At 50.2% G+C, this 24,304-nt stretch overlaps 1 protein-coding gene across 1 annotated transcript in view; it reads right to left on the bottom strand.

Annotated features, from left to right (window-relative positions):
* Nucleotides 1-24,304, bottom strand: part of LOC108534258 (coiled-coil domain-containing protein 57-like) — a 63,744-nt gene that overhangs the window by 12,651 nt on the left and 26,789 nt on the right. The window contains exons 9-13 of the mRNA XM_017879544.1: nucleotides 18,475-18,633; nucleotides 10,216-10,378; nucleotides 9,346-9,477; nucleotides 4,754-4,974; nucleotides 3,504-3,697 (exon numbers count right to left, since the gene is read on the bottom strand). Of these exons, the coding sequence (XP_017735033.1) occupies nucleotides 3,504-3,697; nucleotides 4,754-4,974; nucleotides 9,346-9,477; nucleotides 10,216-10,378; nucleotides 18,475-18,633 (869 nt within the window). The remainder of the gene's footprint in view (nucleotides 1-3,503; nucleotides 3,698-4,753; nucleotides 4,975-9,345; nucleotides 9,478-10,215; nucleotides 10,379-18,474; nucleotides 18,634-24,304) is intronic.

The raw sequence follows: 24,304 nt of genomic DNA, 5'->3' as shown, positions 1-24,304 counted from the left end.
CCCACCCGGCCTCCCAAAGTGCTGGGACTACAGGCATGTGCCACCACGCCCAGCTAATGTTTGTATTTTTAGCAGATACAGGGTTTCACCATGTTGGCCAGGCTGGCCTTCAACTACTGACCTCAGGTGATCCACCTGCCTTGGCCTCCCAAAGTGCTGGGATGACAGGCATGAGGCATGAGCCGTGGCGCCCGGCCTGTCAATGTAATTTTAAAAGTCAAGTGTGAGAGAGTGTCTATCGTATTCACCCTTGCCATTAGTTTTCCTTCACTCCTGATGTTCCTACTTTCCTTCCTTCCGTTGTGTCTAAAGTACCTCCTTTATCAGTTCTTTTAGATCTAGTCTGCTGGTGATAAACTTTTCCTTCATCTGAGAATATCTTTATTCACTCTCATTCCTGAAGAATATTTTTACTGAATGTATAATTATGGGTTGACAGTTTTTGCTTTCAGTACTTGAAAATATTATGCCACTTCCTTCTGAAGAGAAATCTGATGACAGCTGCTGCTGAGAACCCACTGCCGCTCCGGTCACAGTCCCCTGTAGGTCATGCATCACTCTCTCTGCATGCTTTCAACAGTCTTTGTCTTTAGGCCAGGTGCAGTGGCTCACGCCTATCATTCCAGCACTTTGGGAGGCCAAGGCAAGTGGATCACTTGAGGCCTGGATCACTTGAGGCCAGGAGTTTGAGACCAGCCTGACCAACATAGTGAAACCCTGTCTCTGCTAACAATACAAATGCTACCAGCTGGGCATGGTGGCACATGCCTGTAACCCTAGCTACTTGGGAGGCTGAGGCACGAGAATCACTCGAACCCAGGAGGCAGAGGTTGCAGTGAGCCAAGATTGTGCCACTGCACTCCAGCCTAGGCAACAGAGACTCCACCTCAAATAAAGGAAATTCATTTCAAATATAAAAGACAGAGGTAGGTAAAAAGAAAAAGGGATGAAAAAGTTATACCACGCAAACGCAAATCAAAAGAAAGCTTGAGTGGATTAATTAATATCAGACAAGGGAGACCTCAGAACAAAGAACGTTGCCAGGATAAAGAGGAAGATTACATAACAATACAAGGGTCAATTATCCTAAAAAAAATAATAATCCTAGATGTATACACATCTAACAACAAAGATACAAAATATATGAAACAAAAACAAAGAATCATTATTTAAAAAATGAAGATCTATATTAAAACAGGAATAGAAAGAAACTTCCTTAACCTCCCTCCACTACCCCCACTGCAAAAAACCTTCAGCAAAAACTAAACCTAAGAAAGTGAAATGCTGAAAGTCCTTCCTCTGGGATTAGGGAGAAAGACAGCTGTTATGAATACCACACTGGAGAGTTTAGCTAGGGCAATAATGCAAGAAGAAGTAAACAATATCCGCATTGGAAAAGAAAAATAAAACCTCCCTTATTTTATTTTATTTTTTTTGAGACGGAGGCTCGCTCTGTCACCCAGGCTGGAGTGTAGTGGTGCAATCTCGGCTCACTGCAACCTCCGCCTCCTGGGTTCAAGCGATTCTCCTACCTCAGCCTCCCAAGTAGCTGGGATTACAGGTGCCCGCCACCACGCCCAGCTAATTTTTTTGTATTTTTAGTGGAGACGGGGTTTCACCATGTTGGCCAGGCTGGTCTCAAACTCCTGACCTCAGGTGATCCACCCACCTCGGCCTCCCAAAGTGTTGGGATTACAGGCGTGAGCTACCACGCCCAGCCAAAACCTCCCTCATTTGAGACAATCTGTGCCAGTGGAGTGTCCTGTCTGGCTCCTCCCTTTCTTTTCCTGCCTTAGGCCTGTAGGTGGGGCCTGCCTCCCCTACCTAAGGGGGACTGTGGCTCCAGCAGGGTGAGGCAGCTGAGTGGAAGGCAGCCAGGCTGGGCTGTCAAGCTTGGTGATGCTGGGGAGGCATCCAGGCAGGAGAGGGGCCTCCAAATAGGGGAAGGGGCTGCAGCAGCAATGGGGGATTGGTTACACCAAGAGGACTCGATCAAAGTATGTGTCAGTGAGAAGGGGCGAGCCAGGTTTCTCATTGTTGGAAAAGGAAGTTAGAATAACGAAAAAGAATGCTAGAATGCTAGAATGAACCTTTTGATGTTGGACTAACCACAATGGAATAGATTAGCCTGTGAGTTTGTCTTGAAATGAAGACCATCCATTCACCAAAGACACCAGTGAAGGAATAAAAGGCAAAGCCACAGACTGGGAGGAGATACTTGCAACCCATAAAACCAGTGCAAGGCTCATATTCAGAATCAAATACCCTAAAAACAATCTATGACAAAAGGCAGATCATCCAATAAAACATGGGCAAAAAACATGGCCTGGAGCTTCAAAAGAGAGGCTGTCAAAAGGCCAATTCTATGGACTGAACTGTGTCCCCTAAAATTGATAGGTTGAAGCTCTAACCCGAACATGATTGTATTTGGAGACAGGGTCTTTGAGGAGGCAGTTAAGGTTACATGAGGTCCTAAGGCTGGGGCCCTGGACTGTTGTCCTTATAAGAAGAAGAGCCGGGCGCGGTGGCTCACGCCTGTCATCCCAGCACTTTGGGAGGCTGAGGCAGGCAGATCACGAGGTCAGGAGTTCGAGAGCTGCCTCACATGGTGAAACCCCATCTCTACTAAAAATACAAAAATTAGCCAGGCGTGGTGGTGTGTACCTGTAATCCCAGCTACTTAGGAGGCTGAGGCAGGAGAATCGCTTGAACCCGGGAGGTGGAGGCTGCAGTGAGCTAAGGTCACACCACTGCACTCCAGCCTGGGTGACAGAGCAAGACTCTGTCCCCCCTCCAAAAAAAAAGAAGAGGAAGAGACACCAGGAGTGAGCACGCAAGGGAGAGGCCACATGAGGGCGCAGGGGACAGGGTGCTGTCTGCAAGCCACAGAGAGGCCTCAGGAGGAACCCACCCTGCCGGCAGCCTGATCTCTGACATCCAGACTCCAGACGTGAGAAAATAAATACCCGTTGTTTAAGCCACCCAGGCTGTGGTGTTGAGTTACGGCAGCCCTAGCCAATCATACACCAATGCACACAGGAAAGATGTTCAATCCCACGAATCTCATGAAATTTGCAAATTAAACCAAAATAGGATGTGCTACGTGTCCACTAGAGGGAACAGAAGGAGCCACTGACCATGTAAGTGTTGGCGTGCATGCAGCACCACGGCTGCCTCGCACGCTGATGGAGTGTAAATTGTAGGGGTGCTTCGGAGAAGAATCTGGCATTATCAAGTGAAACACAGTGTAGGTCTGAAGACACCAGAGAGAGCACCGGAGCCACAGAATTCCATTCGCACCGAAACAGGGAACGCTAACTGCAGTGAGGAGCCAGGGCACGTGGGCTCTGGAGGGAGCACAAGGGGCTGCCGGGCTGGATGACACTGCCCTGACGTCTGCAATAGCCTCGAGCTGTCTATTTGCTGTGAGTGGACTTTCTGCAGGGGTCAGATTTCAGTTTATAAAGGGACAGCAAGTAGCCCAGTGAGACGCGGACTCTCACCAGTCGTCTCTGTCGAGGTGCGGACGCTGGGCTGAGACTCAGCACGAGGTGAGGACATCTTTAAAGGATCCAGCACATCTTCTAGATGCTCTTCTAGAGTTTTAAACTTATGCTTTAGAGTTCGTATTTCTGCTTCAAGGGCCAGAACATAACCTGCCAAAAAAAGCCCAGTGAATATAACACACACACACATCCTTTCGCACCGCCCTCCTGTGAGCACCAGCTCAGGGAGCTGATGCCAGCTCGTGCCCACTGCCTCACTGTGCATGTCCTCCTGTCCTCCCCACATGAGAGCTTCACAGCAGTTTCCACACTCTCTGTGTGTGTCAGACTGAAAGACCTTCCCTCCCCTCAATGGCCAGAGTGTGCCAGGCAGAGATCAGCACAGTCTCCGCGCTCTCCAGGAAGGGCTTGCGATCAGGAGCAAATGTTTCACCTGCCGCCTGCCCACGTGCCTCTGTGCGAGGGGCCAAGTCCCACCTCGAGAACGGAAGCTCTGCATCCATGCCGGCATCCGCCCACCCACAGCCACTCATGGGGTTCCCGGGCATCGGGCAGCCCTCATCAGCTCTGCCATGGACACTTCTCTGGAGGAAAGGCCTGTGGTCCACCAGCCCCTGCTACCAACCCACTCTGGGACAGCACGACACCAAGCCAGCCCTGGTTGAGGTCTAAAACAGGTTTTTTAAGTGTGTCAAGCAGGTACCCTCATTTTTTCCTTCTACTTTACAAGTATAAAAGCTTTTTGGTATAAAACTGAAGATTCCGGCTGGGCACGGTGGCTCAAGCCTGTAATCCCAGCACTTTGGGAGGACAAGACAGGCGGATCACGAGGTCAGGAGATTGAGACCATCCTGGCTAACATGGTGAAACCCCGTCTCTACTAAAAAATACAAAAAACTAGCCGGGCGAGGTGGCGGGCGCCTGTAGTCCCAGCTACTCGGGAGGCTGAGGCAGGAGAATGGCGTGAACCCAGGAGGCGGAGCTTGCAGTGAGCTGAGATCCGGCCACTGCACTCCAGCCTGGGGGGCAGAGCGAGATTCCATCTCAAAAAAAAAAAAAAAGCTGAAGATTCCTTCTCTTGGAGAAAAAGCAGTTTTCATGCTTTGAATTTATTACAGGGGATGTTAACTTACAGGACTCTGAAATGAAGCCTCCTTGAAGCCAGTCGAGACCCATGCTCCTGTCTGTCCTCCTCCCTCCCTCTCCCACTTCCCCTCCCGCTCTGTCCCTTTCTCCCTGTTACTCACCAGGAGTGGCGGGGCTCCCCAGCCTTTGGGTCAGGCTGGTTTGCATCTGTGCTCTCTGCCGCTGTCTGGACGGGAGGAGGAATCTGATGGCTTAGAGACTCCATTTCTTTCCTCATCTGGGCAATTGCGCTTCGCAAGCTCGTGTTCTGCTCTCGGAGCCGCTGGATCTCATTGGATGGAAACTCTTTACTTATTTCTTCTTCATGCTGCCCGAGGAGCATCTGTCAAATGCAAGGAAAAATGACTACAAAAAGATGAACGGTTCCCCAGCTCGTCCTGGCAGACTGCGCCTCCGCCCTCCCTGCGCCCCTCTCAGGGCCAGTCCCCTGCTTGAGCTTGGGCTGTGGTCCCTCCCCCTCCCCGGGGTTGTGATATCCCTCCTTCCTGGCCTGACAGAGGTGCAAACATGACACTCAAATTCCTGAAGCCTTCCATACTGTTGCGATCCCTAGAGTGTTAAATCCACAGAGGCAGAAAGTGGAATGGGGGTGCTGGGGCTGGGGCGGGGAGGGGAGCCCGTGTTTCTGGGGACAGAGCTTCAGTTTGGGAAAAGGAGAACATTCTGGAGAAGGGTGGTGTGAGGGCTGCATCTCCGTGTGAATGCGCTTCACGCTGCTGAACGGTGCACCAAAAAATAAAGTGGCCAGCTTTGCGTTATGTATACTTTAGTACAGTCAAACATCCACTGAATAGGATGAAGAGCAGGTTCGGAGCACGCAGAAGAAAAGGTAGTGAATATAAACACCAGGCACCAGAAAATACCCAAACTGAAGCTCAGAAGGAAAAGGGCCAAAGAAGAAAAAATGAGGAGAGCTCTGGAGACCAGAAACAAGGTGCACAAGGAACCAGGAGCCCAGGCGAACACGAAGGCAGCAGACGCGTCTACGACAAGCATGTTACAAACGCGATGGAAACCGTACAGCACAGATGACGAAGCTCAGTGAAGCTTAAGCAGGATAAACAGAAAGAAGATCACACCAAAGAGCACTGCATAATCAAACTGCTGAAAAATCACCAACACAATGGAAACTCTACAAGCAACCAGAGAAGAGAGACATGTTACACTCGGGTCAAAGGGCAGGCATAGGGATGACAGACCTCACAAGGAGCCCCCAAGGTGGGAGGACAACGAGACGAGGTGGCTCTGGTGCAGGAGGAGAGGCAGGCCCCACCCACCCGGTTCTAGGTGAGGAGTGTCCTTCTCTAACCAAAGGTGGGGGCACTTCTGCCTCCGACCAGGAGGGACTCGCCGCTATGAGTCTTTCCCTCTGGCTGTGAACAACTAGAACAGCAGACACATTAGAGGAAACACCTGCTTCCAGACGCCAGCACAGACCCCGGATACCGGAGAGGGAAACAAAGTCCCAGGGCTCTGGCCCAGCTCAACCATGAGTCCAGCCAAGATGTGTGCAAAAGGCACAGCTTCCTCTCCTGCGGAGCCACCCTGAGGGATGCAGAGCCTGCTCCCCGCTCCGCACTCCGTGAATACAAGCCTGAAGCAAGACCTGGACCCCTTCCCAGGGTGCTCTGACTCCCTGGCCCACGGGCTCCTCCATGCTCACCAGCAAGGCCAGCTGGCCTGGGCTCCCAGGAGGAGAGCTTCACACGCCGTGCTTAAGGGTGGAGAGAATGCGAACAGAACATGAACCTCAACTGGCAGTTTAGAAACGGAGACAGTAAACTGCCCACCGCAGTGCCGTGATAACACTGGTGAACAACGTGAAGGACCATTGGTGAGAAAATTGCTAGGTGCGTAACGGTGTGGCCACTTGATAAAATAAGCAGACATTTAGATTCTGTTTGTGAAGAATTGTAATGACATGGGAATATATTTATGGTAGAACCAAAATGAAGAAAGACTTCTCCTGGAGAAACAGTCGCATGAGGGGCAGACCACAGAAGGCCGCGCTTGACCTTGCCAGCTACAGACTGGGATACCGAGTGCCCACGGGCTTACCAGGCTCTGTCCTAGGATGCGCTGAGGGTGCTGGCCGCATGACCTCACTGGCTGCGCATTCCCGCCACAGCCGCAAGCAAGGCTCAGAGGGCTCGGCAGTGTGAAAGGAAAATCTCATTAAGCTAAAGGGAAAAGTCAAGCTGGGAATTGCTCAGGGCAAACCTGCCTCCCATTCTATTCAGTCACCCTCTTCTCACTGAGGTGAATGCATATCTCACTGCCTCCTGTGGAGAGGCTCATCAGAAACTCGAAAGAATGCAACCATCTGTCTCTTATCTACCTATGACCTGGAAGCCCTCTCCCCACTTCAAGTTGTCCCGCCTCTCCAGACGGAACCACTGTTCATCTTACATGTTGATTGATGACTCACGTCTCCCTACAATGTATAAAACCAAACTGTGCTCGGACCACCTGGGGCACATGTCATCGGGACCTCCTGAGGCTGTGTCGGGGTGTGCGTCCTCAACCTTCGCAAAATAAACCTTCTAAATTCACTGAGACCTGTCTGAGATTTTCTGGGTTCACACTTTGGTAACCACAGGGAGATTCTGAGTGGAGATGCCTCTGACCTTTGACAAAACTCCTATCAGTACTTGGTACTGGAATGAGCCAACTTTATGGCTCAAACCAACAGGACAATTTGCCGAGGTCTGGGAGCACCCCCTCCAGAGAATCCGATCTCCCCAAATTTGGTCAAGATTTACAGTTTATTTTGCTGTACAATATTGGCAGAAGAGCCGAGGCAGGACTTGCTTGTCTGTTAGAGAGCAGTCTTCAGCCTGAGACCCATCCCTAGGTAAGTAACTGAATTGGCATTTGTCTTGGCTAAAGTTAAGATTAACAACCAAGCCGGGCATGGTGGCTCACGCCTGTAATCCCAGCACTTTGGGAGGCCGAGGCAGGCAGATGACCTGAGGTCGGGAGTTCGAGACCAGCCTGACCAACATGGAGAAGCCCCATCTCTACTAAAAATACAAAACTAGCCGGGCGTGGTGGTGCTCACCTGTAATCCAAGCACTTTGGGAGGCCAAGGCAGGCAAATCACCTGGGTCAGGAGTTTGAGATCAGCCTGATCAACATGCAGAAACCCCATCTCTACTAAAAATGCAAAAAATTAGCCAGGCATGGTGGTACGCATCTGTGGTCCCAGCTACTCGGGAGGCTGAGGCAGGAGAATCACTTGAACCCGGGAGGCGGAGGGTGCGGTGAGCAGAGATCACGCCATTGCACTCCAGCCTGGGCAACAAGAGCAAAACTCCGTCTCAAAAAAAAAAAAAAAAAAAAGCCAGGTGCGGTGGCTCATGCCTGTAATCCCAGCTACTTGGGAGGCTGAGGCAGGAGAATCACTTGAACCCGGGAGGTGGCGGGGGGTGGTGGTGCAGTGAGCTGAGATCGCGCCACTGCACTCCAGCCTGGGTGACAAGAGCAAAACTCTGTCTAAAAACAAACAAACAAACAAACAAACAAACAAACAAAAAAACTCTAAAAATTAGCCAGGCATGGTGATGCGCATCTGTGGTCCCAGCTATTTGGGCAGCTGAGATGGGAGGATTGCTTGAGCCTAGGGATAGGAGGAGATTGCAGTGAGCTGAGATTGCACCACTGCACTTTAGCCTGGGTGACAAAGCGCAATCCTGTCTCAAAACAAATGAGTAAAAACCACATGAATGAAGGACGAGCTAGGAACAATCTTCATACCAGTTAGGATCTGAGTCCTAAGTACACTAGGCTGCCTTGGCACTCTTGGAGGAAGCCCTGCCCATCTAGGCCCTTCATGACAAGCCAAGCCTCAGGCAGAGAAGCGAATTGAACAGGAGAGAATGTGCACCAGCGGCGGCTTTGTGCGGGGAGGTGGGACCAGCAGGGGGCAGGGACTCTCGGGTGGTCGTGTTGCGGTAGTCTTGTTGCGGTGGTCGTGTTGTGGTAAGGGTGCTTGGGCACACTGATGTGTCGAATGCACTGACCTGTGTGCTCCAGGCCTGCGTACACTCTACTGCATGTACGACACCCCTACGGAGAAAGAAAAGCCATCTGCAGGCCTAGGGCAGTCCTCCCATGCTGGGCCCTCTGTGCTCTCCCCCAGCCTCCTACAGCCCTGTACCCCACTCCCGTCTGCCTGTGGACCCAGCTCTGTTCTGATGAGCTGTGACAGCTCAGGCAAGCTCCTCAGTGTTGCCATGTCTCAGTGGACATGGTGCCAACCTCCAAGATGAAATGAGTGGAGGGACGTCAAGGCCTAAGGGCAAACCCTGGCATAGGATGAGTACTTAACTACTGACCACTAACGTCACTGCCCAACAAAATCAGGAGCGGTGATGACAGATTCCTAGCATAACATGACCTGCTGTGACGGTCCTCAGGCAATACCATAAGAACAAACTCACATGAACGTCTGCTATCTAGTAATATTTGGATTTGGGATTTTTAAAGCTTTCGAACATGAAAGATACAAAGAAGCCCGAGTTCACCTTAACTCTCTCAAGCTTCCGACTTACCCTTGTTTGTGCAACAGGTCATTTAAAAAGAACACAACTGAAAGACTTAACTCCAGTCTTGGTAGGATTTGGGGATCCAGTCCTATTTTCCCACTGCTGCTGTTGAGCAAAGTCTCAAAGAGCAGGCTGGGCACTCTCACCTGTGCCCCTGGTCCGGGGAGCCCATGCATCCTCAGGGCCTGCATGGCCTGGTCTCGTTCCAGGGTCACGGCCTTCAGCACCACCTCCTGCTCCCGTAGCGCCCGCTCTGTCTCCTGCAGCTTGGCAGCAACCTGGGAATGACGCTGGGACTCAGTCCCTGTGTGGATGACGGGGCAGCTCCCATGCCTGCTGAGGCTCCAACAGCACACATAGGTGGGAGATGCTCAGAGCACCAGGCTCCCCACTGCGGCCAGGCCACCAAACCCTTCCTGCCACCCACACCCCTGGCTGTCCTTGCAGGCCAGTGGGGATCATGGGATCATGCAACGCTACTTAAACCACGAGGCTGGCCAGCTACAGAAACCGCTTATGCAAGAAAGTCAAGGTGGGTGGACGGGCGGGGAGCATTTTTATTACTGTAATTTTTGTTGTTACACAGCATATTGCTCAATGAGGTTTAGTGTTTTCAAATTTAAAGAACCATTTGGGCCGGGCGCGGTGGCTCAAGCCTGTCATCCCAGCACTTTGGGAGGCCGAGACGGGCGGATCACGAGGTCAGGAGATCGAGACCATCCTGGCTAACCCGGTGAAACCCCGTCTCTACTAAAAAATACAAAAAACTAGCCGGGCGAGGTGGCGGGCGCCTGTAGTCCCAGCTACTTGGAAGGCTGAGGCAGGAGAATGGCGTAAACCCGGGAGGCGGAGCTTGCAGTGAGCTGAGATTCAGCCACTGCACTCCAGCCTGGGCGACAGAGCGAGACTCCATCTCAAAAAAAAAAGAACCATTTGGTGAGAACCAGACCCGTCCTGCCCAGCCCCACCTCTGCAGAGGCGCCGAGAAGGCCCCAGGCCCTGGTGGCCCCACACACCTGACTTTTTGCCGTGGTCAGACCCTGAATCAGGGCCTCTGACTTTTGGATCTGGTCCCTTTCAATGTCGTCACAGCGGCGCTGCCAGTCCAAGCCCAGCTGCACCTGATCACGCTCCAGGCTCCGCTCCCTTTCCACCGCCAGGGACAGCTGTTGCTTGTACCTAAGGACACGTCCAACCGCCCAGCATTAATGCTTCCTGAGGAGGAAGCATTCCACAGGAAAAGTGGAGGAGCGACGGGAAAGGCAGGGCTGCCGCTGTCCCTCCTGCTATCACGCGGCCTGCGCTGGCCTGACATGCTCTGGGCTCCTGTGGATGGGCACACAGGGGTGCCCAATAAGAAGATGAGCAGGCGCCAAGGATGGCCGGATGCCGGAGAAAACCCAACACGACGGAGGAGGGGGATGGATGAGGGGGATGCGCACAAAAACAGAAGAACCAGCAAGCAGGAAGAGAGGGAGGAAAGCAACAACCTTAAAAGATCATAAACTGGTTATGCACAAAGGAACAGAGCTACGAAAGCAAGCAGAGCAGGGTGGACCCAGCCACGGGGCGGGCAGGGCTGGGAGAGCCCCCGGAGCGAGCGCAAAGGGACAGAGGGCTGGGAACACAGGAACCCGGGGCTTCCTCCAGAAGACCAGCATCTTAGATCAGAATGGAGGGAGGAAGCCACCCAGGATGTAAAAAGGCAGGTCCACCAGGACAGAGCAGATGCCAGCCTTCAGAGAGCTCTAGAGACCCCACACGCACACAGTAAGGGGAAACGTCACAGTACGAAGGACAAAAGAAAAGTCTACAGGGGAAAAAGAACAAAAATTGGACGGGGACTAGGCTTGACACCAGCAACTCAGGGACAGAAGGCCACGGGGGCCACACGTTGGGGGCAGAATTCCAGGCTGTGGGCGATCCTGTGACGGGGAGAGGTCCCTCCTGTCCGAGGCAGTGACGCAGAGATGGTGGCATGGCTCTGCATGGGAGGGAGACTCTCCTGCTGGCCTCATTGCACCGGTAAACTTCAGGGAGTTTGAATGATAGCAATGGAGCCATCGTGTTGTGAGAGGGTCCCTGGAGGGGCTGTGTGGCCAGGGCTGAGGATGCCTCTAGGGTGGAGAGTGACCCTGGCTGTCAGCCAGCGAGGGAATGGAGGCCTCGGCCCCACAGCTACAGGGACTGAATTCTGCCAACAGCTGGGTGAGTCTGGAAGGGGCCCTGGGCCTCCAAGGAGAGGCAGGCCCGGCCATCATTGATTCTAGCCTGGAGAGACCCTGAGCCGGGAACGGCTGAGCCCTGCCTAGGCCCTGGCCCCAGAACCTGAGATAATAAATGGGTGTTTAAAGTAGCTAAGCTGCTAAGTTTGTGGTAATTTATACACAATATGTTCTTGTTTTTGTTTAATTATTTTTATGGGTTTTTTTTTTTTTTTGGATACAGAGTCTTGCTCTGTCACCCAGGCTGGAGTGCAGTGGCGTGATCTTGGCTCAGTACAGCCTCTACCTCCTGGGCTCCAGCAGTCCTCCTGCCTCAGCCTCTCGAGTAGCTGGGACTACAGGTGCATACCACCACGCCTAGCTAATTTTTGTATCTGTTATAGAAACAGGGTTTCGCCATGTTGCCCTGGCTGATCTCAAACTCCTGGGCTCAAGCCACCCGCCCGCCTTGGCCTCCCAAAGTGCTGGGATTACATGTGTGAGCCACCACGCCCGGCTACACATACTTTTTTTTTTCTTTTGAGATTGAGTCTGGCTCTGTCACCCAGGCTGGAGTGCAGTGGCGTGATCTCAGCTCGCTGCAAGCTCCACCTCCCAGGTTCATGCCATTCTCCTATCTCAGTCTCCCAAGTAGCTGGGACTACAGGTGCCTGGCAACACGCCCAGCTAATTTTTTGTATTTTTAGTAGAGATGGGGTTTCACCGTGTTAGCCAGGACGGTCTCGAACTCCTGACCCCGTGATCCACCTGCCTCGGCCTCCCAAACTGCTGGGATTACAGGCGTGAGTTACCGCGCCTGGCCCCACACATACATTTTTAAATCCCTGTAACTGCAAAAATAAATAAATCTTTAACATGACACAGCAGCTGTCACCACGCCTATCTTCCCACTTCAAACAAATGGGACACTGGGCAGAAAATGGGGCATGGCTTTCACAGAGTGAACAACAAACACACGAGCAGTGCGGGGCCCAGGCCCCTCAGAGAAGGTCCTTGCGAGATGGACCCACTCGCCTCCTGGCTTCTCTCCACAGGCCCTTCCAGGTCCCCACAGGGACGTGAACCATGCAGAGCACGGTGTTCTTGCTGTGAGGAGAAGACAAAGACTGGAGTTTGGAGAAGCTGAAGTGGCTGAAGTGGTGAGGCAGAGTGGCAGAAAGGAGGGGATCCCGGGATCTGTGCAGGGATCTCCTAGAAGTTGTGGCTGACAGCCACATGCAAATACACAGGAGAAGCCCACATGGGCTGGGCCAAGAGCAACTCGTGGGAACGGAGCAGCCAGCAGAGAGCTCCACGTGCGCTCATTCCCAGAGCTCGACAGGCCGGCCAGCAGAGCGTCCTTGGAGCTCTCTCCAGGGCACGCAGTGGGGTCTGGGAGAGTCATGGTGCTGAGTCAGCCCTGGCGGAAAGGCTTCTCCAGACCTGCCCCACCTGCCCTCGCACCCATTTTTAAAAAGTCTCAAAAGGGTCAAGCTGCCACGTAAATACTTAACTGCAGCCAAACAAAACCACCACAGCCAGATCCAGACACTTGCCAACGTCATATTCACCATGTCTGACATCCAGTGAAAACTTACCAGATGGGCAAGGACGTACAAAAAAAAGGTAGCTCTCTCCAGTAGAAAAATCAGCCAATAGAAACAGACTCAGAAATAAAGATAGGGCCGGGCGCGGTGGCTCAAGCCTGTCATCCCAGCACTTCGGGAGGCCGAGACGGGCGGATGATCACGAGGGTCAGGAGATCGAGACCATCCTGGGCCAAACACGGTGAAACCCCGTTCCTACTAAAAACTACAAAAAAAAAAAAAAAACAAACTAGCTGGGCGAGGTGGTGGCACCTGTAGTCCCAGCTACTTGGGAGGCTGAGGCAGGAGAATGGCGTAAACCCGGGAGGTGGAGCTTGCAGTGAGCTGAGATCCGGCCACTGCACCCCAGCCTGGGCGACAGAGCAAGACTCCATCTCAAAAAAAAAAAAAAAAAAAAAAAAAAAGATATGATGGAATTAGACAAATACATTTAAGCAGCCATTAAAATAAGTTCAGAGATTTAAAGGCAACCGTGCACATAATGAGGAGAGAAATTAAATGTATAAAAAAGTCTAAATATTGCCATATGTGCTGTTTTCTTTCAGTGAATGGAAAAGTTTAACAAAGAAAGAACATTGGAATCAAGAGTTAAGAATGTAAGCCAGATGCATTGGCTCACACCTGTCATCCCACCACTTTGGGAGGTCAAGGCAGGTGGATCACCTGAAGTCAGGAGTTCAAGACCAGCCTGGCCAACATGGTGAAACCCCGTCTCTACTAAAAATACAAAAATTAGCCAGGTGTAGTGGCGCATACCTGTAATCCCAGCTACTCTAGAGGCTGACACAGGAGAACTGCTTGTACCCAGGAGGTGGAGGTTGTAGTGAGCTGAGATTGCGCCACTGCACTCCAGCCTGGGCGACAGAGTGAGACTCCATCTCAAAAAAAAAAAAAGAAAAAAAAAATTGAGAACTTTATCACAACATGTTTCTTTTCTTCTGCATTAGCTTGTATTATGAGCATTTTCTACATACACAAGTAATACGTAAATCTAAGTGTGCTTTCTTGAAGATAATATTTCATACTGTTTAATTTCAGTCAGTGGAAGTATTTAACAACAACAAAAAAAGAATGCTGGAAGAGCTAAGAACATTATTACAACATGTTTATTTCAGCATTGGTACTATTCCTTTTTTTTTTTTTTTGAGACCAAGCCTCGCTCTGTCGCCCAGGCTGGAGTGCAGTAGCACCATCTTGGCTCACTGCAGCCTCCACCTTCTGGGTTCAAGTGATTCTCCTGCCTCAGCCTCCAGAGTAGCTGGGATTATAGGCACCCGCCACCACGCCCGGCTAAGTTTTTGTGTTTTTAGTAGAGATGGGGTTTCACCATGTTGATCAGGCTGGTCTCCAATTCCTGACCTCAAATGATCCACCTGCCTTGGCCTCCCAAAGTGCTGGGATTACAGGTGTCAGCCACTGCGCCCGGCCGGTAATTTTTTTTTTAGACAGAGTCTTGGTCTGTTGCCCGGGCTGGAGTGTAGTCACACGACCAAATACCTTTCACCTATGAAAGGAAACACTGTCAACCTAGAATTTCTCATCTAGTGAAGATGCTCCTCAAAAATATGGAGACAAAGTTTCAGACAAACAAAAGCTGAGATGATTCCTGAGCAGCACATCCGCACCACAAGGTATATTAAAGGAAGGGCTGAGGCTGAAGGAAAATAATACTACACGGAAACCTTATATCTGATTTGTAAAAAATGAAGAACATCAGAAAAAAATATTAGAAAAGGTATAAAACTTTTCTTTCTCGTTTTTATTTTTACAAAGGATAGTCTGATCAAAGCAAATATAATGATTCTCCTTACATAAAATATAAGAAAACCATAGTAAAAAGGAAGAGGAGGCTGGGCACGGTGGCTCACGCCTGTCATCCCAGCACTTTGGGAGGCCAAGGCGGGTGGATCATGAGGTCAGGAGTTCGAGACCAGCCTGGCCAACATGGTGAAACTCCGTCTCTACTAAAAATACAAAAATTAACTGGGTGCGACGGTGGGTGCCTATAATCCCAGCTACTTGGGAGGCTGAGGCAGGAGAATCGCCTGAACCCAGGAGGCAGAGGTTGCAGTGAGTCGAGATCGTGCCACTGCACTCCAGCTTGGGCAACAGAGCAAGACTCCGTCTCTCAAAAAAAAAAAAAGAAGTAGCAGAAACAGAGGTCATTCCTTGAACAGAAGCAGAAATTGAATTGAAGAGTTTTATGTTATACATACAGTGGTAAATATTAAACACAGACTGTATAATAAATCTCAGAACTGTTCTTATAAATCTCAGAACAACCATTAAACATGTAAGACAAAGAGGTTTATATAATAAGAAAACTGGAAATAAAATGAAATTCTAAAATATATTGAATGGATTTTTTTAAAGGCAGAGAAAAAGAAACAGAATAGATGAGGATAATGGAACGCGAATAGACCGGGCACGGTGACTCATGCCTGCAATCCCAGCACTTTTGGGAGGCTGGGGTGGGCCCATCAGTTGAATCCAAGAGTTCGAGACCAGCCTGGGCAACAGAGCGAAACCCCGTTTCTACCAAAAATACCAAAAAATTAACCAGGCATCAGAGCACACGCCTGCAGTCCCAGCTACTCAGGAAGCTGAGGTGGGAGGATTGCTTGAACCCACCCAGGAGGTTAAGGCTGCAAGTGAGCTAAGATTGCACCACGGCACTCCAGCCTGGGTGACAGAGCAAGACCTTGTCTCAAAAAAATAAATAAATAAAATAAAATAAAGAGAATAGCAAACAGTAAGTGGAGATTTAAGCCATAATATACAAATATATCAATAATGGCATTAAATTAAATTATCTAAACCCCCTGAGGAACAGGTAGAGTGTTACACTAGATAAAAGAAGACTCCAACACAGGCCACCCACAAACCAGGCACGGCGGCTCGCGCCTGTCATCCCAACACTCTAAGAGGCCAAGGCGGGAGGATCGCTTGAGTCCAGGAGCTTGAGACCAGCCTGGGCAACATGGTAAAACCCTGTCTCTACAAAAATAGAAAAATTAGTTGGGTGTGGTGGCGTGTGCCTATAATCCCAGCTACTTGGGAGGCTGAAGTGCAAGTATGAGTTGAGCCTGGGAGGTTGAGCCTGCAGTGAGCATGAGCCCTGATTGTGCCGCTGCACTCCAGCCTGGGTAACGGAGTGAGATCCCATCTCAAGAAAAAAAAAAAGATGAAGCACAAGTTAAAGCAGAGGGTGGGAAACTGAAGCAGAAAAAGCTCAAGCAGCCCTGTTAATATCAGACAGAGAAGACTGTGGACAAAAGAATATTACCAGGAGGGTCAGGTGTAGTGGCTCACACCTGTAATCCCAGCACTCTGGGAGGCTGACGCAGGAGAATTGCTTGAACCCAGGAGGTGGAGGTTCCAGTAAGCTGAGATCGTACCACCGCACGCCAGCCTGGGCGACAGAGCAAGACTCTATCTCAAAAAAAAAAAAAAAAAGGCAGACGCTAACACCTGTGATCCTAGCACTTTGGGAGGCTGAGGCGAGTGGATCACCTGAGGTCAGGAGTTTGAGACCAGCCCGACCAATACGGTGAAACCCCGTCTCTATTAAACATACAAAAAAATATTAGCTGGGCCTGGTGGTATGTGCCTGTAGTCCCAGCAACTTGGGAGGCTGAGACAGGAGAACTGCTTGAACCTGGAAGGCAGAGGTTGCAGGGAGCTGAGATCGTGCCACTGCACTCCAGCCTAGGCAACAGAGCGGGACTCTGTCTCAAAAAAAAAAAGCACACTGGGACAGGGGCCTGACTGCGGAGGGCAGGAGGGAAGTATGTGTTTACAGAAGATTCCATAGCTTGCCTGAAGTGGTGATTATACGGCGTAGTCATCCTTTTTCACCCCGCTATAAAGAACTACCTGAGACTGGGTAATTTATAAACAAAAGAGGTTTAATTGACTCACAGTTCCACATGGCTGGGGAGGCCTCAGGAAGCTTACAACCATGGTGGAAGGCAAAGGGGAAACAAGGCACATCTTACATGTTGGCAGGAGAAAGACAGAGTGTGGTGGGGGAGCTGCTAAACGCTTATTTATTTATTTATTTATTTATTTTTGAGACAGAGTCTCGCTCTGTCGCCCAGGCTGGAGTGCAGCGGCGTGATTTTGGCTCACTGCAATCTCCGCTTCCCAGGTTCAAGCGATTCTCCTGCCTCAGCCTCCCGAGTAGCTGGGATTACAGGCGCGTAACACCACACCCGGATAATTTTTGTATTTTTAGTAGAGACAAGGTTTCACCATGTTGGCCAGGCTGGTCTCAAACTCCTGACCTCAGCTGATCCGCGTGCCTCAGCCTCCCAAAGTGCTGGGATTATAGGCGTGAACCACCACGCCCAGCCCACCAAACATTTATTTATTTATATTTTATTTTTTATTTGTTTATTCATTTTTTTGAGACAGAATCTCACTCTGCTGCCTAGGCTGGAATGCAGTGGCATGATCTGGGCTCACAACCTCCGCCTCCTGGGTTCAAGTGATTCTCCCACCTCAGCCTCTGGAGTATCTAGGACTACAGGTGTGAGCCACCATGACTGGCTAATTTTTGTATTTTTAGTAGAGACGGGGTTTTACCATGTTGACCAGGCTGGTCTCGAACTCCTGACCCCGTGATCCACCCACTTTAGCCTCCCAAAGTGCTAGGACTACAGGCGTGAGCCATCACACCCAGCTCACCAAACACTTTTAAACCATCAGAACTCACTCAGTATCATAAGAACAGCATGCGGGAAACCGCCCCCACGATCCAATCACCTCCCATCAGGGCCCTCCCTTGACACATGGGATTACAGTTTGAGATGAGATTTGGGGGGGACATAGAGCCAAATATCATACGGCATACACATTCATCAAAATTCATCAAGTGTAGAGTTAAAATGGATGAGTTTTAGCAAATGTATTCTGTAATAAAGTTGAATGTGTATGGGAAATAGAAGTTATCTTTGTTCAAGTAAGTGTTCATCCCAATGGATAGGAAAAACATGAGGACATGAACAATCAGACAAGACAGATGAGGAGATTCTTTGTTTTTGTTTTCCTTTTTGCAGAGATGGGGTCTCACTATGTTAACCAAGTTGGTCTCCAACTCCTGGGTTCAAGCAATCCTCCTGCTTCTGCCTCCCTAAGTGCCAGGATTATAGGTGTGAACCACCACGCCTGGCAACAGGAGCTTCTCAGTGCAGGATCAAACAGCAGAAGCACCTTTATGGCTCTTATTACAGACTGAGAAACACCGTCCTCTGGCCGCGCTCCCTCCAGCAGGCGGCCCCTTCTGCGTCTTCCCACACCACCCTGCGTGACTGGACATTCTATCTGTCTTGTTCACTGTCTTTCTCCCCCAAGAAAATGTGAGGCCAGGGACTCGACCTGTTCAGTTTTGAATCCTTAGTACCTACAACAGCACCTGCCCATAGGAGACACTAAACGGAAATAACTGCCTGGGGACAGTTACCTTTCAATGTCCTGCTGGGATCGGGCCACCTGTGCCTTGAGCTTCACCTCTTCTTCCTGTAGTGTCTGAATCTGAAGGTCTTTGGAGACCATCTCCTTAGACAGTTGAGCAATCTGAGCATCCCAGGCAGATTTTACAGTTGACACATCTTCACGAAGTCTAAACATGGAAGGGAAACTATGTAGATGTGGTTCTCACTCACTCAAGTTGTCTCTTACACAGCACCCCCAGCAAATACACACACACACACACACACACACACACACACACACACACACACACAGCTCTCAAAGGAAATCCACATCAGAGCTGAAACTTCCTGGCCTAGATGATGGAGATGGTTCTGCACAGGAAGAAGTAAGCATCCGTCCACCCAACTGCCTCCATGCATGCATGCATCCCACCAACCCAGATTCCAGCTAAGCTCCTGCAGCACACCAGGCCATGTGCCAGGTTCTTGGTGTGGGGAAGGTGAGGCATGACATGCCTCCCATGCCCACAGAGCCCACAGTCATGAAGTAGCACCACCTCTGACCAACTTACCTGCATGTCCTCGCCATGCCTAGCACAGCACCCCATGTGCAGAGACATTCAACGCGTTTTCAAATTGCATAGTAAAATAAGTTTCTACAGAACCTATTAAACAACCTTAACAGCAGGACGCCTCTGGGAGAATTACCCAAAATTGAATAAATTTCCCAAGAAAATGTTCGGGACAATATCTAGAGCTGTTAACTCAGGTAGCCACGGTACTAACCTAGGCAAGATGACACCTGCCCACTTGCATGGGCTTAGGCCTATTTCCCTAAAAGATGGGGTAGACGGCTCACAAAAGCAACTGTAACATGACACACAACAGACTTCAGATGCTCCTGCGCTGATGAACTTCCAACTGACAGTGAGAAGCAGAGGGTGAGCTGGCTGCCCCCACAGAGGCCACCCCTTGTCACAAGGGGTCAGTTAAACCCAGCATGAGTGGTACATTCAAACCTGGTGTTATACAGAATGGAAAAAAAAGCCACCAGTTTTGGACACATATTTTAGCACGGCTGAAAAGAGACACCATCAAAGGCATCAACATTTCCAGTCATCTCTGGCAATTCGGGCTGACACAGAGTGTGTGTCTGGGCTCCTTCCACGCGGTGCACGGGCACCGAAGAAACAGACTCACCAGCGGCCTCTGGGGCTCTGGGAAGCAGCTTTATCCCTGGACCATGAGCCACCTAATAACGAGGGCCGGCCCCATTCCCAGCATCAGGACGGTGATGCGACTCTGCCTGGGGCCTCCCGATGCACAGTCTCAGGTGTAGACGAATGGGCACGGCCGCTGAGCCCTCACTGCAGGGACAGAGGGCACCACGAGCACGAGCGGGAGGGCACTGCTCACCACAAGAGCGAAATGCTTTCTGGGAGAGGCCAAGGTGGGAGGATCACTTGAGCCCAGGAGGTCGAGGCTGCAGTGAGCCATGATCGCACTGCTGCACTCCAGCCTGGGCGACAGAATGCAACGCCTTCTCTTTCTTCTGCGTAATGGGATGGTTAAAATAAAAAAAAGAAGGCTGGGCATGGTGGGCTCATGCCTGTAATGCCAGCACTTTGGGAGGCTGAGGCAGGCAGATTGCTTGAGGTCCAGGAGTTCGAGACCTGCCTGGGCAACATGGCTAAACCCTGTCTCTACTCAAAATACAAAAATTAGCCGGGTGTTGTGGCACGCACTTGTAGTCCCAGCTACCTGGGAGGCTGAGGGGAGAGGATCACTGCACTTCAGCCTGGATGACAGAGTGAGACCTTGTCACAAAAAAAAAAAAAAAAAAAGGAAGAAAAAAATGCTTTCATGTTGATCCTACAGGTTTTCTCTGTAGTTCCAAACTCCATACCAGCACAAAACTACTGAAAAACTCATTAAGAACTACAAAGCTAGCCAGGCATGGTGGCTCACGCCTACAATCCCAGCACTTTGGGAGGCTGAGTGGGGAGGATCACTGAGGTCCAGGAGTTTGAGACCGTCCTGGGCAACATGGGGAGACTCCATCTCTTCTATTCTATTCTATTCTATTCTATTCTATTCTATTCTATTTTATTTATTTTATTTTATTTTATTTATTTTTTTTGAGACGGAGTCTCGCTCTGTCACCCAAACTGGAGTGCAGTGGCCGGATCTCAGCTCACTGCAAGCTCCGCCTTTCGGGTTCACGCCATTCTCCTGCCTCAGCCTCCCAAGTAGCTGGGACTATAGGCGCCCACCACCGAGCCTGGCTAGTTTTTTGTATTTTTTAGTAGAGATGGGGTTTCACCGGGTTAGCCAGGATGGTCTCGATCTCCTGACCTTGTGATCCGCCCGTCTCGGCCTCCCAAAGTGCTGGGATTACAGGCTTGAGCCACCGCGCCCGGCCTCTATTTTATTTTTAAAAAGAAACAAAGGAACTGAAATAAATAAAGCTGTCACTTATTTCTATTTTTTTAATTAAAAATATCATTTTCTTAGAGACAGAGTCTTGCTCTGCCTCCTGAGTAGGTAGGACTACAGGTGAGCGCCACCGTACCTGTCTAATTTTTTTGGGGTAGACATAGGGTCTTGTTTTGTTGCCCAGGCTCAAGTGATCCTCCTGCCTCGGCCTCCCAAAGTGCTGGGATTAGAGGTGTGAGCCACTGTGCCCAGCCGAGGTCATCATTTAATGCTAACTCATACTTGGGATCATGGGATCAGAATGACAACTGAATTCCCCAGAAGTAAAAGAGGAAAGATACAAGCTTTAGAATGTAGAAGTTTGTTTCTTACTGCCAAAATAATACTGCGTACGTGTAGCAATAATTCTCAATGAGCAAAGAGTATTTATGGACAGAAAACGAAAAGACAATCAAGAACAACATTTAGCTTAAGGCTGCAAGGGGAGGCCAAGGTTAGGCGCACAGGAGTGGTGAGGCCCAGCCACCTCGGCCCCCTCACCTCGCACACCGACCGCAGAGGCTTCAGGTGCCCCCATGCATGGCAGCTTCAACAACTCTGCTTGAATCTGACTCATCAAACAACAAAACAGCATGCTGAGTCGAGAGAAACTATCCTGAATAAGCCCTTAACTTCCCGGTACTGTGTAGTTCTAAGAGCCATTTCCCCCTTAAACAGGAATACAATGTGACAGAGAATTCTGTCGGTGGTGGCTCACGCCTGTAATCCCAGCACTTTGGGAGGCCAATGTGGGAGGATGACTTGGGTCCAGAAGTTTGAAACTAGTTTAGGCAACATGGAGAAACCCTGTTTCTACAAAAAATACAAAAATTAGCTGGGCTTGGTGGCGCACACCTGTAGTCCCAGCTACTGGGGAGGCTGAGGCAGGAGGATCACTTGAGCCCATGAGGTCAAGGCTACAGCGAGCTGTGACACACCACTGCACTCCAGCCTAGGCAACAGAGTAAGACCCTGTCTCAAAAAAAAGAAAAAGAGGCCAGGCGCGGTGGCTCATGCCTGTAATCCCAGCACTTTGGGAGGCTGAGGTGGGCAGATCACAAGGTCAGGAGATGGAGACCATCTTGGTCAACATGGTGAAACCCCATCTCTACTAAAATACAAAAAATTAGCCGGGCATGGTGGCACATGCCTGTAATCCCAGCTATTTGGGAGGCTGAGGCAGAAGAATCACTTGAACCTGGAAGGTGGAGGTTGCTGTGAGCTGAGATCGCACCACTGCACTCCAGCCTGGTGACAGAGCAAGACTCCGTCTTAAAAAAAAAAAAAAAAAAAAAAAAACAAAACAAAAGAAGAGAGAATTCTCTGTAAAAAAAAAAAAAAGTGATGGAAATTTTCTAAACAAAGAGAAAAGCCAGCGGCTAAGTGTGGTAAATACTAGAAAATGACTCGTCTTAAGCATCTTCAGTAAATACAGCTTCTCCATGGATCACGTCTGGAGACTGGAACTTAGTGCTAAGCACTTCACCGTGGCTGCAGTGGTGTAGCTTGTATGCATCTCACCCTGTACACCAGGCACAGGTGGAACAGGGCTGCCCATATGCCCTGGCCTGGCTTAGACACTAGAAAGGAAACGGGATTTAAAAAGAAACTAGTGGCTGGGCGAGGTGACTCACGCCTGTAATCCCAGCACTTTGGGAGGCCAAGGCGGGTGGATCACCTGAGGTCAGGAGTTCGAGACCAACCTGGTCAACATGGTGAAACCCTGTCTCCACCAAAAATACAAAAATTGGCCAGGCGTGGTGGCATGCACCTATAATCCCAGCTACTCGGAAGGCAGAGGCAGGAGAATTGCTTGAACTCAGGAGGCGGAGGCTGCAGTGAGCTGAGATCACACCACAGTACTCCAGCCTGAGTGACAGAGTGAGACTCCATCTCAGAAAAACAAAATCGAAACAAAAAAGGAACTAATGAATGAAGGAACTAATGAATGAGTGAATGCTTGGGCTGCTGATAGGAATGTGGTGCAACCACTGGAAAGCAGAAATGTGGCTCCTCAAAAGCTAAACACAGAATTAGATGACCCAGAAATTCCACTCTGCATCTGTGCACAGAAGAACGGGAAGCACAGTCTCAAAGATAAATTTGTAACCGAGGCTCATGGCAGTATTTTTTTTTTTTTTTTTTTGAGACGGAGTCTCACTCTGTCGCCCGGGCTGGAGTGCAGTGGCCGGATCTCAGCTCACTGCAAGCTCCGCCTCCCAGGTTCACGCCATTCTCCTGCCTCAGCCTCCCGAGTAGCTGGGACTACAGGCGCCGCCACCTCACCCGGCTAGTTTTTTGTAGTTTTAGTAGAGACGGGGTTTCACCGGGTTAGCCAGGATGGTCTCAATCTCCTGACCTCGTGATCCGCCCGTCTCGGCCTCCCAAAGTGCTGAGATTACAGGCTTGAGCCACCGCGCCCGGCCGGCAGTATTATTCTTAAGAGCCAAAAGATAGAAACAACTCACACGTCTATCAATGGATGGACGAATAAACAAAACATGGTCCATCCAGACAATGGAATATGGCTCAGCCTTAAAAAGGAAGGAAATTCGGCCGGGTGCAGTGGCTCACACCTGTAATCCCAGCACTGTAGGAGGCCAAGGCGGGTGGATCACGAGGTCAGGAGATCACCAGGTTAACCATCCTGGCTAACACGGTGAAACCCTGTCTCCACTTAAAAAAATACAAAAAAATTAGCCAGGCATGGTGTGGGCACCTGTAGTCCCAGCTACTTGGGAGGCTGAGGCAGGAGAATGGCGTGAACTCAGGAGGCAGAGCTTGCAGTGAGCCGAGATCACACCACTGTACTCCAGACTGGGCGACAGAGTGAGAATCCGTTTCAAAAAAAAAAAAAAAAAAAAAGGAAGGAAATTCAGACTTAATGCCACTAAACTGTACACTTTAAAATGGTCAAGATAAGGCTGGGCACAGTCTTATGTCTGTAATCCCAGCACTTTGGGAGGCGGAGGCAGGTGGATCATCTGAGGTCAGGAGTTCGAGACCACCCTGGTCAACATAAGAGAAAACCCGTCTCTACTAAAAATACAAAAATTAGCTGGGTGTGGTGGTACACGCCTGTAATCCCAGCTACTCGGAAGGCTGAGGCAAGAGAACTGCTTGAACCTGGGAGGCAGAAGTTGCAGTGAGCCGAGATCGCGCCACTGCGCTCCAGCCTAGGTAACAGAGCCAGACTCCATCTCAAAAAAAAAAAAAGGTCGGGCGCAGTGGCTCAAGCCTGTAATCTCAGCACTTTGGGAGGCCGAGACGGGCAGATCACGAGGTCAGGAGATCGAGACCATCCTGGCTAACCCAGAGAAACCCCGTCTCTACTAAAAAATACAAAAAAAAAAACTAGCCGGGCGAGGTGGCGGGCGCCTGTAG

Source organism: Rhinopithecus bieti, unplaced genomic scaffold (assembly GCF_001698545.2).
Source record: "Rhinopithecus bieti isolate Rb0 unplaced genomic scaffold, ASM169854v2 scaffold_9899, whole genome shotgun sequence".
NCBI lineage: Eukaryota > Metazoa > Chordata > Mammalia > Primates > Cercopithecidae > Rhinopithecus > Rhinopithecus bieti.
This window is presented reverse-complemented; position numbering and strand designations above follow the sequence as displayed.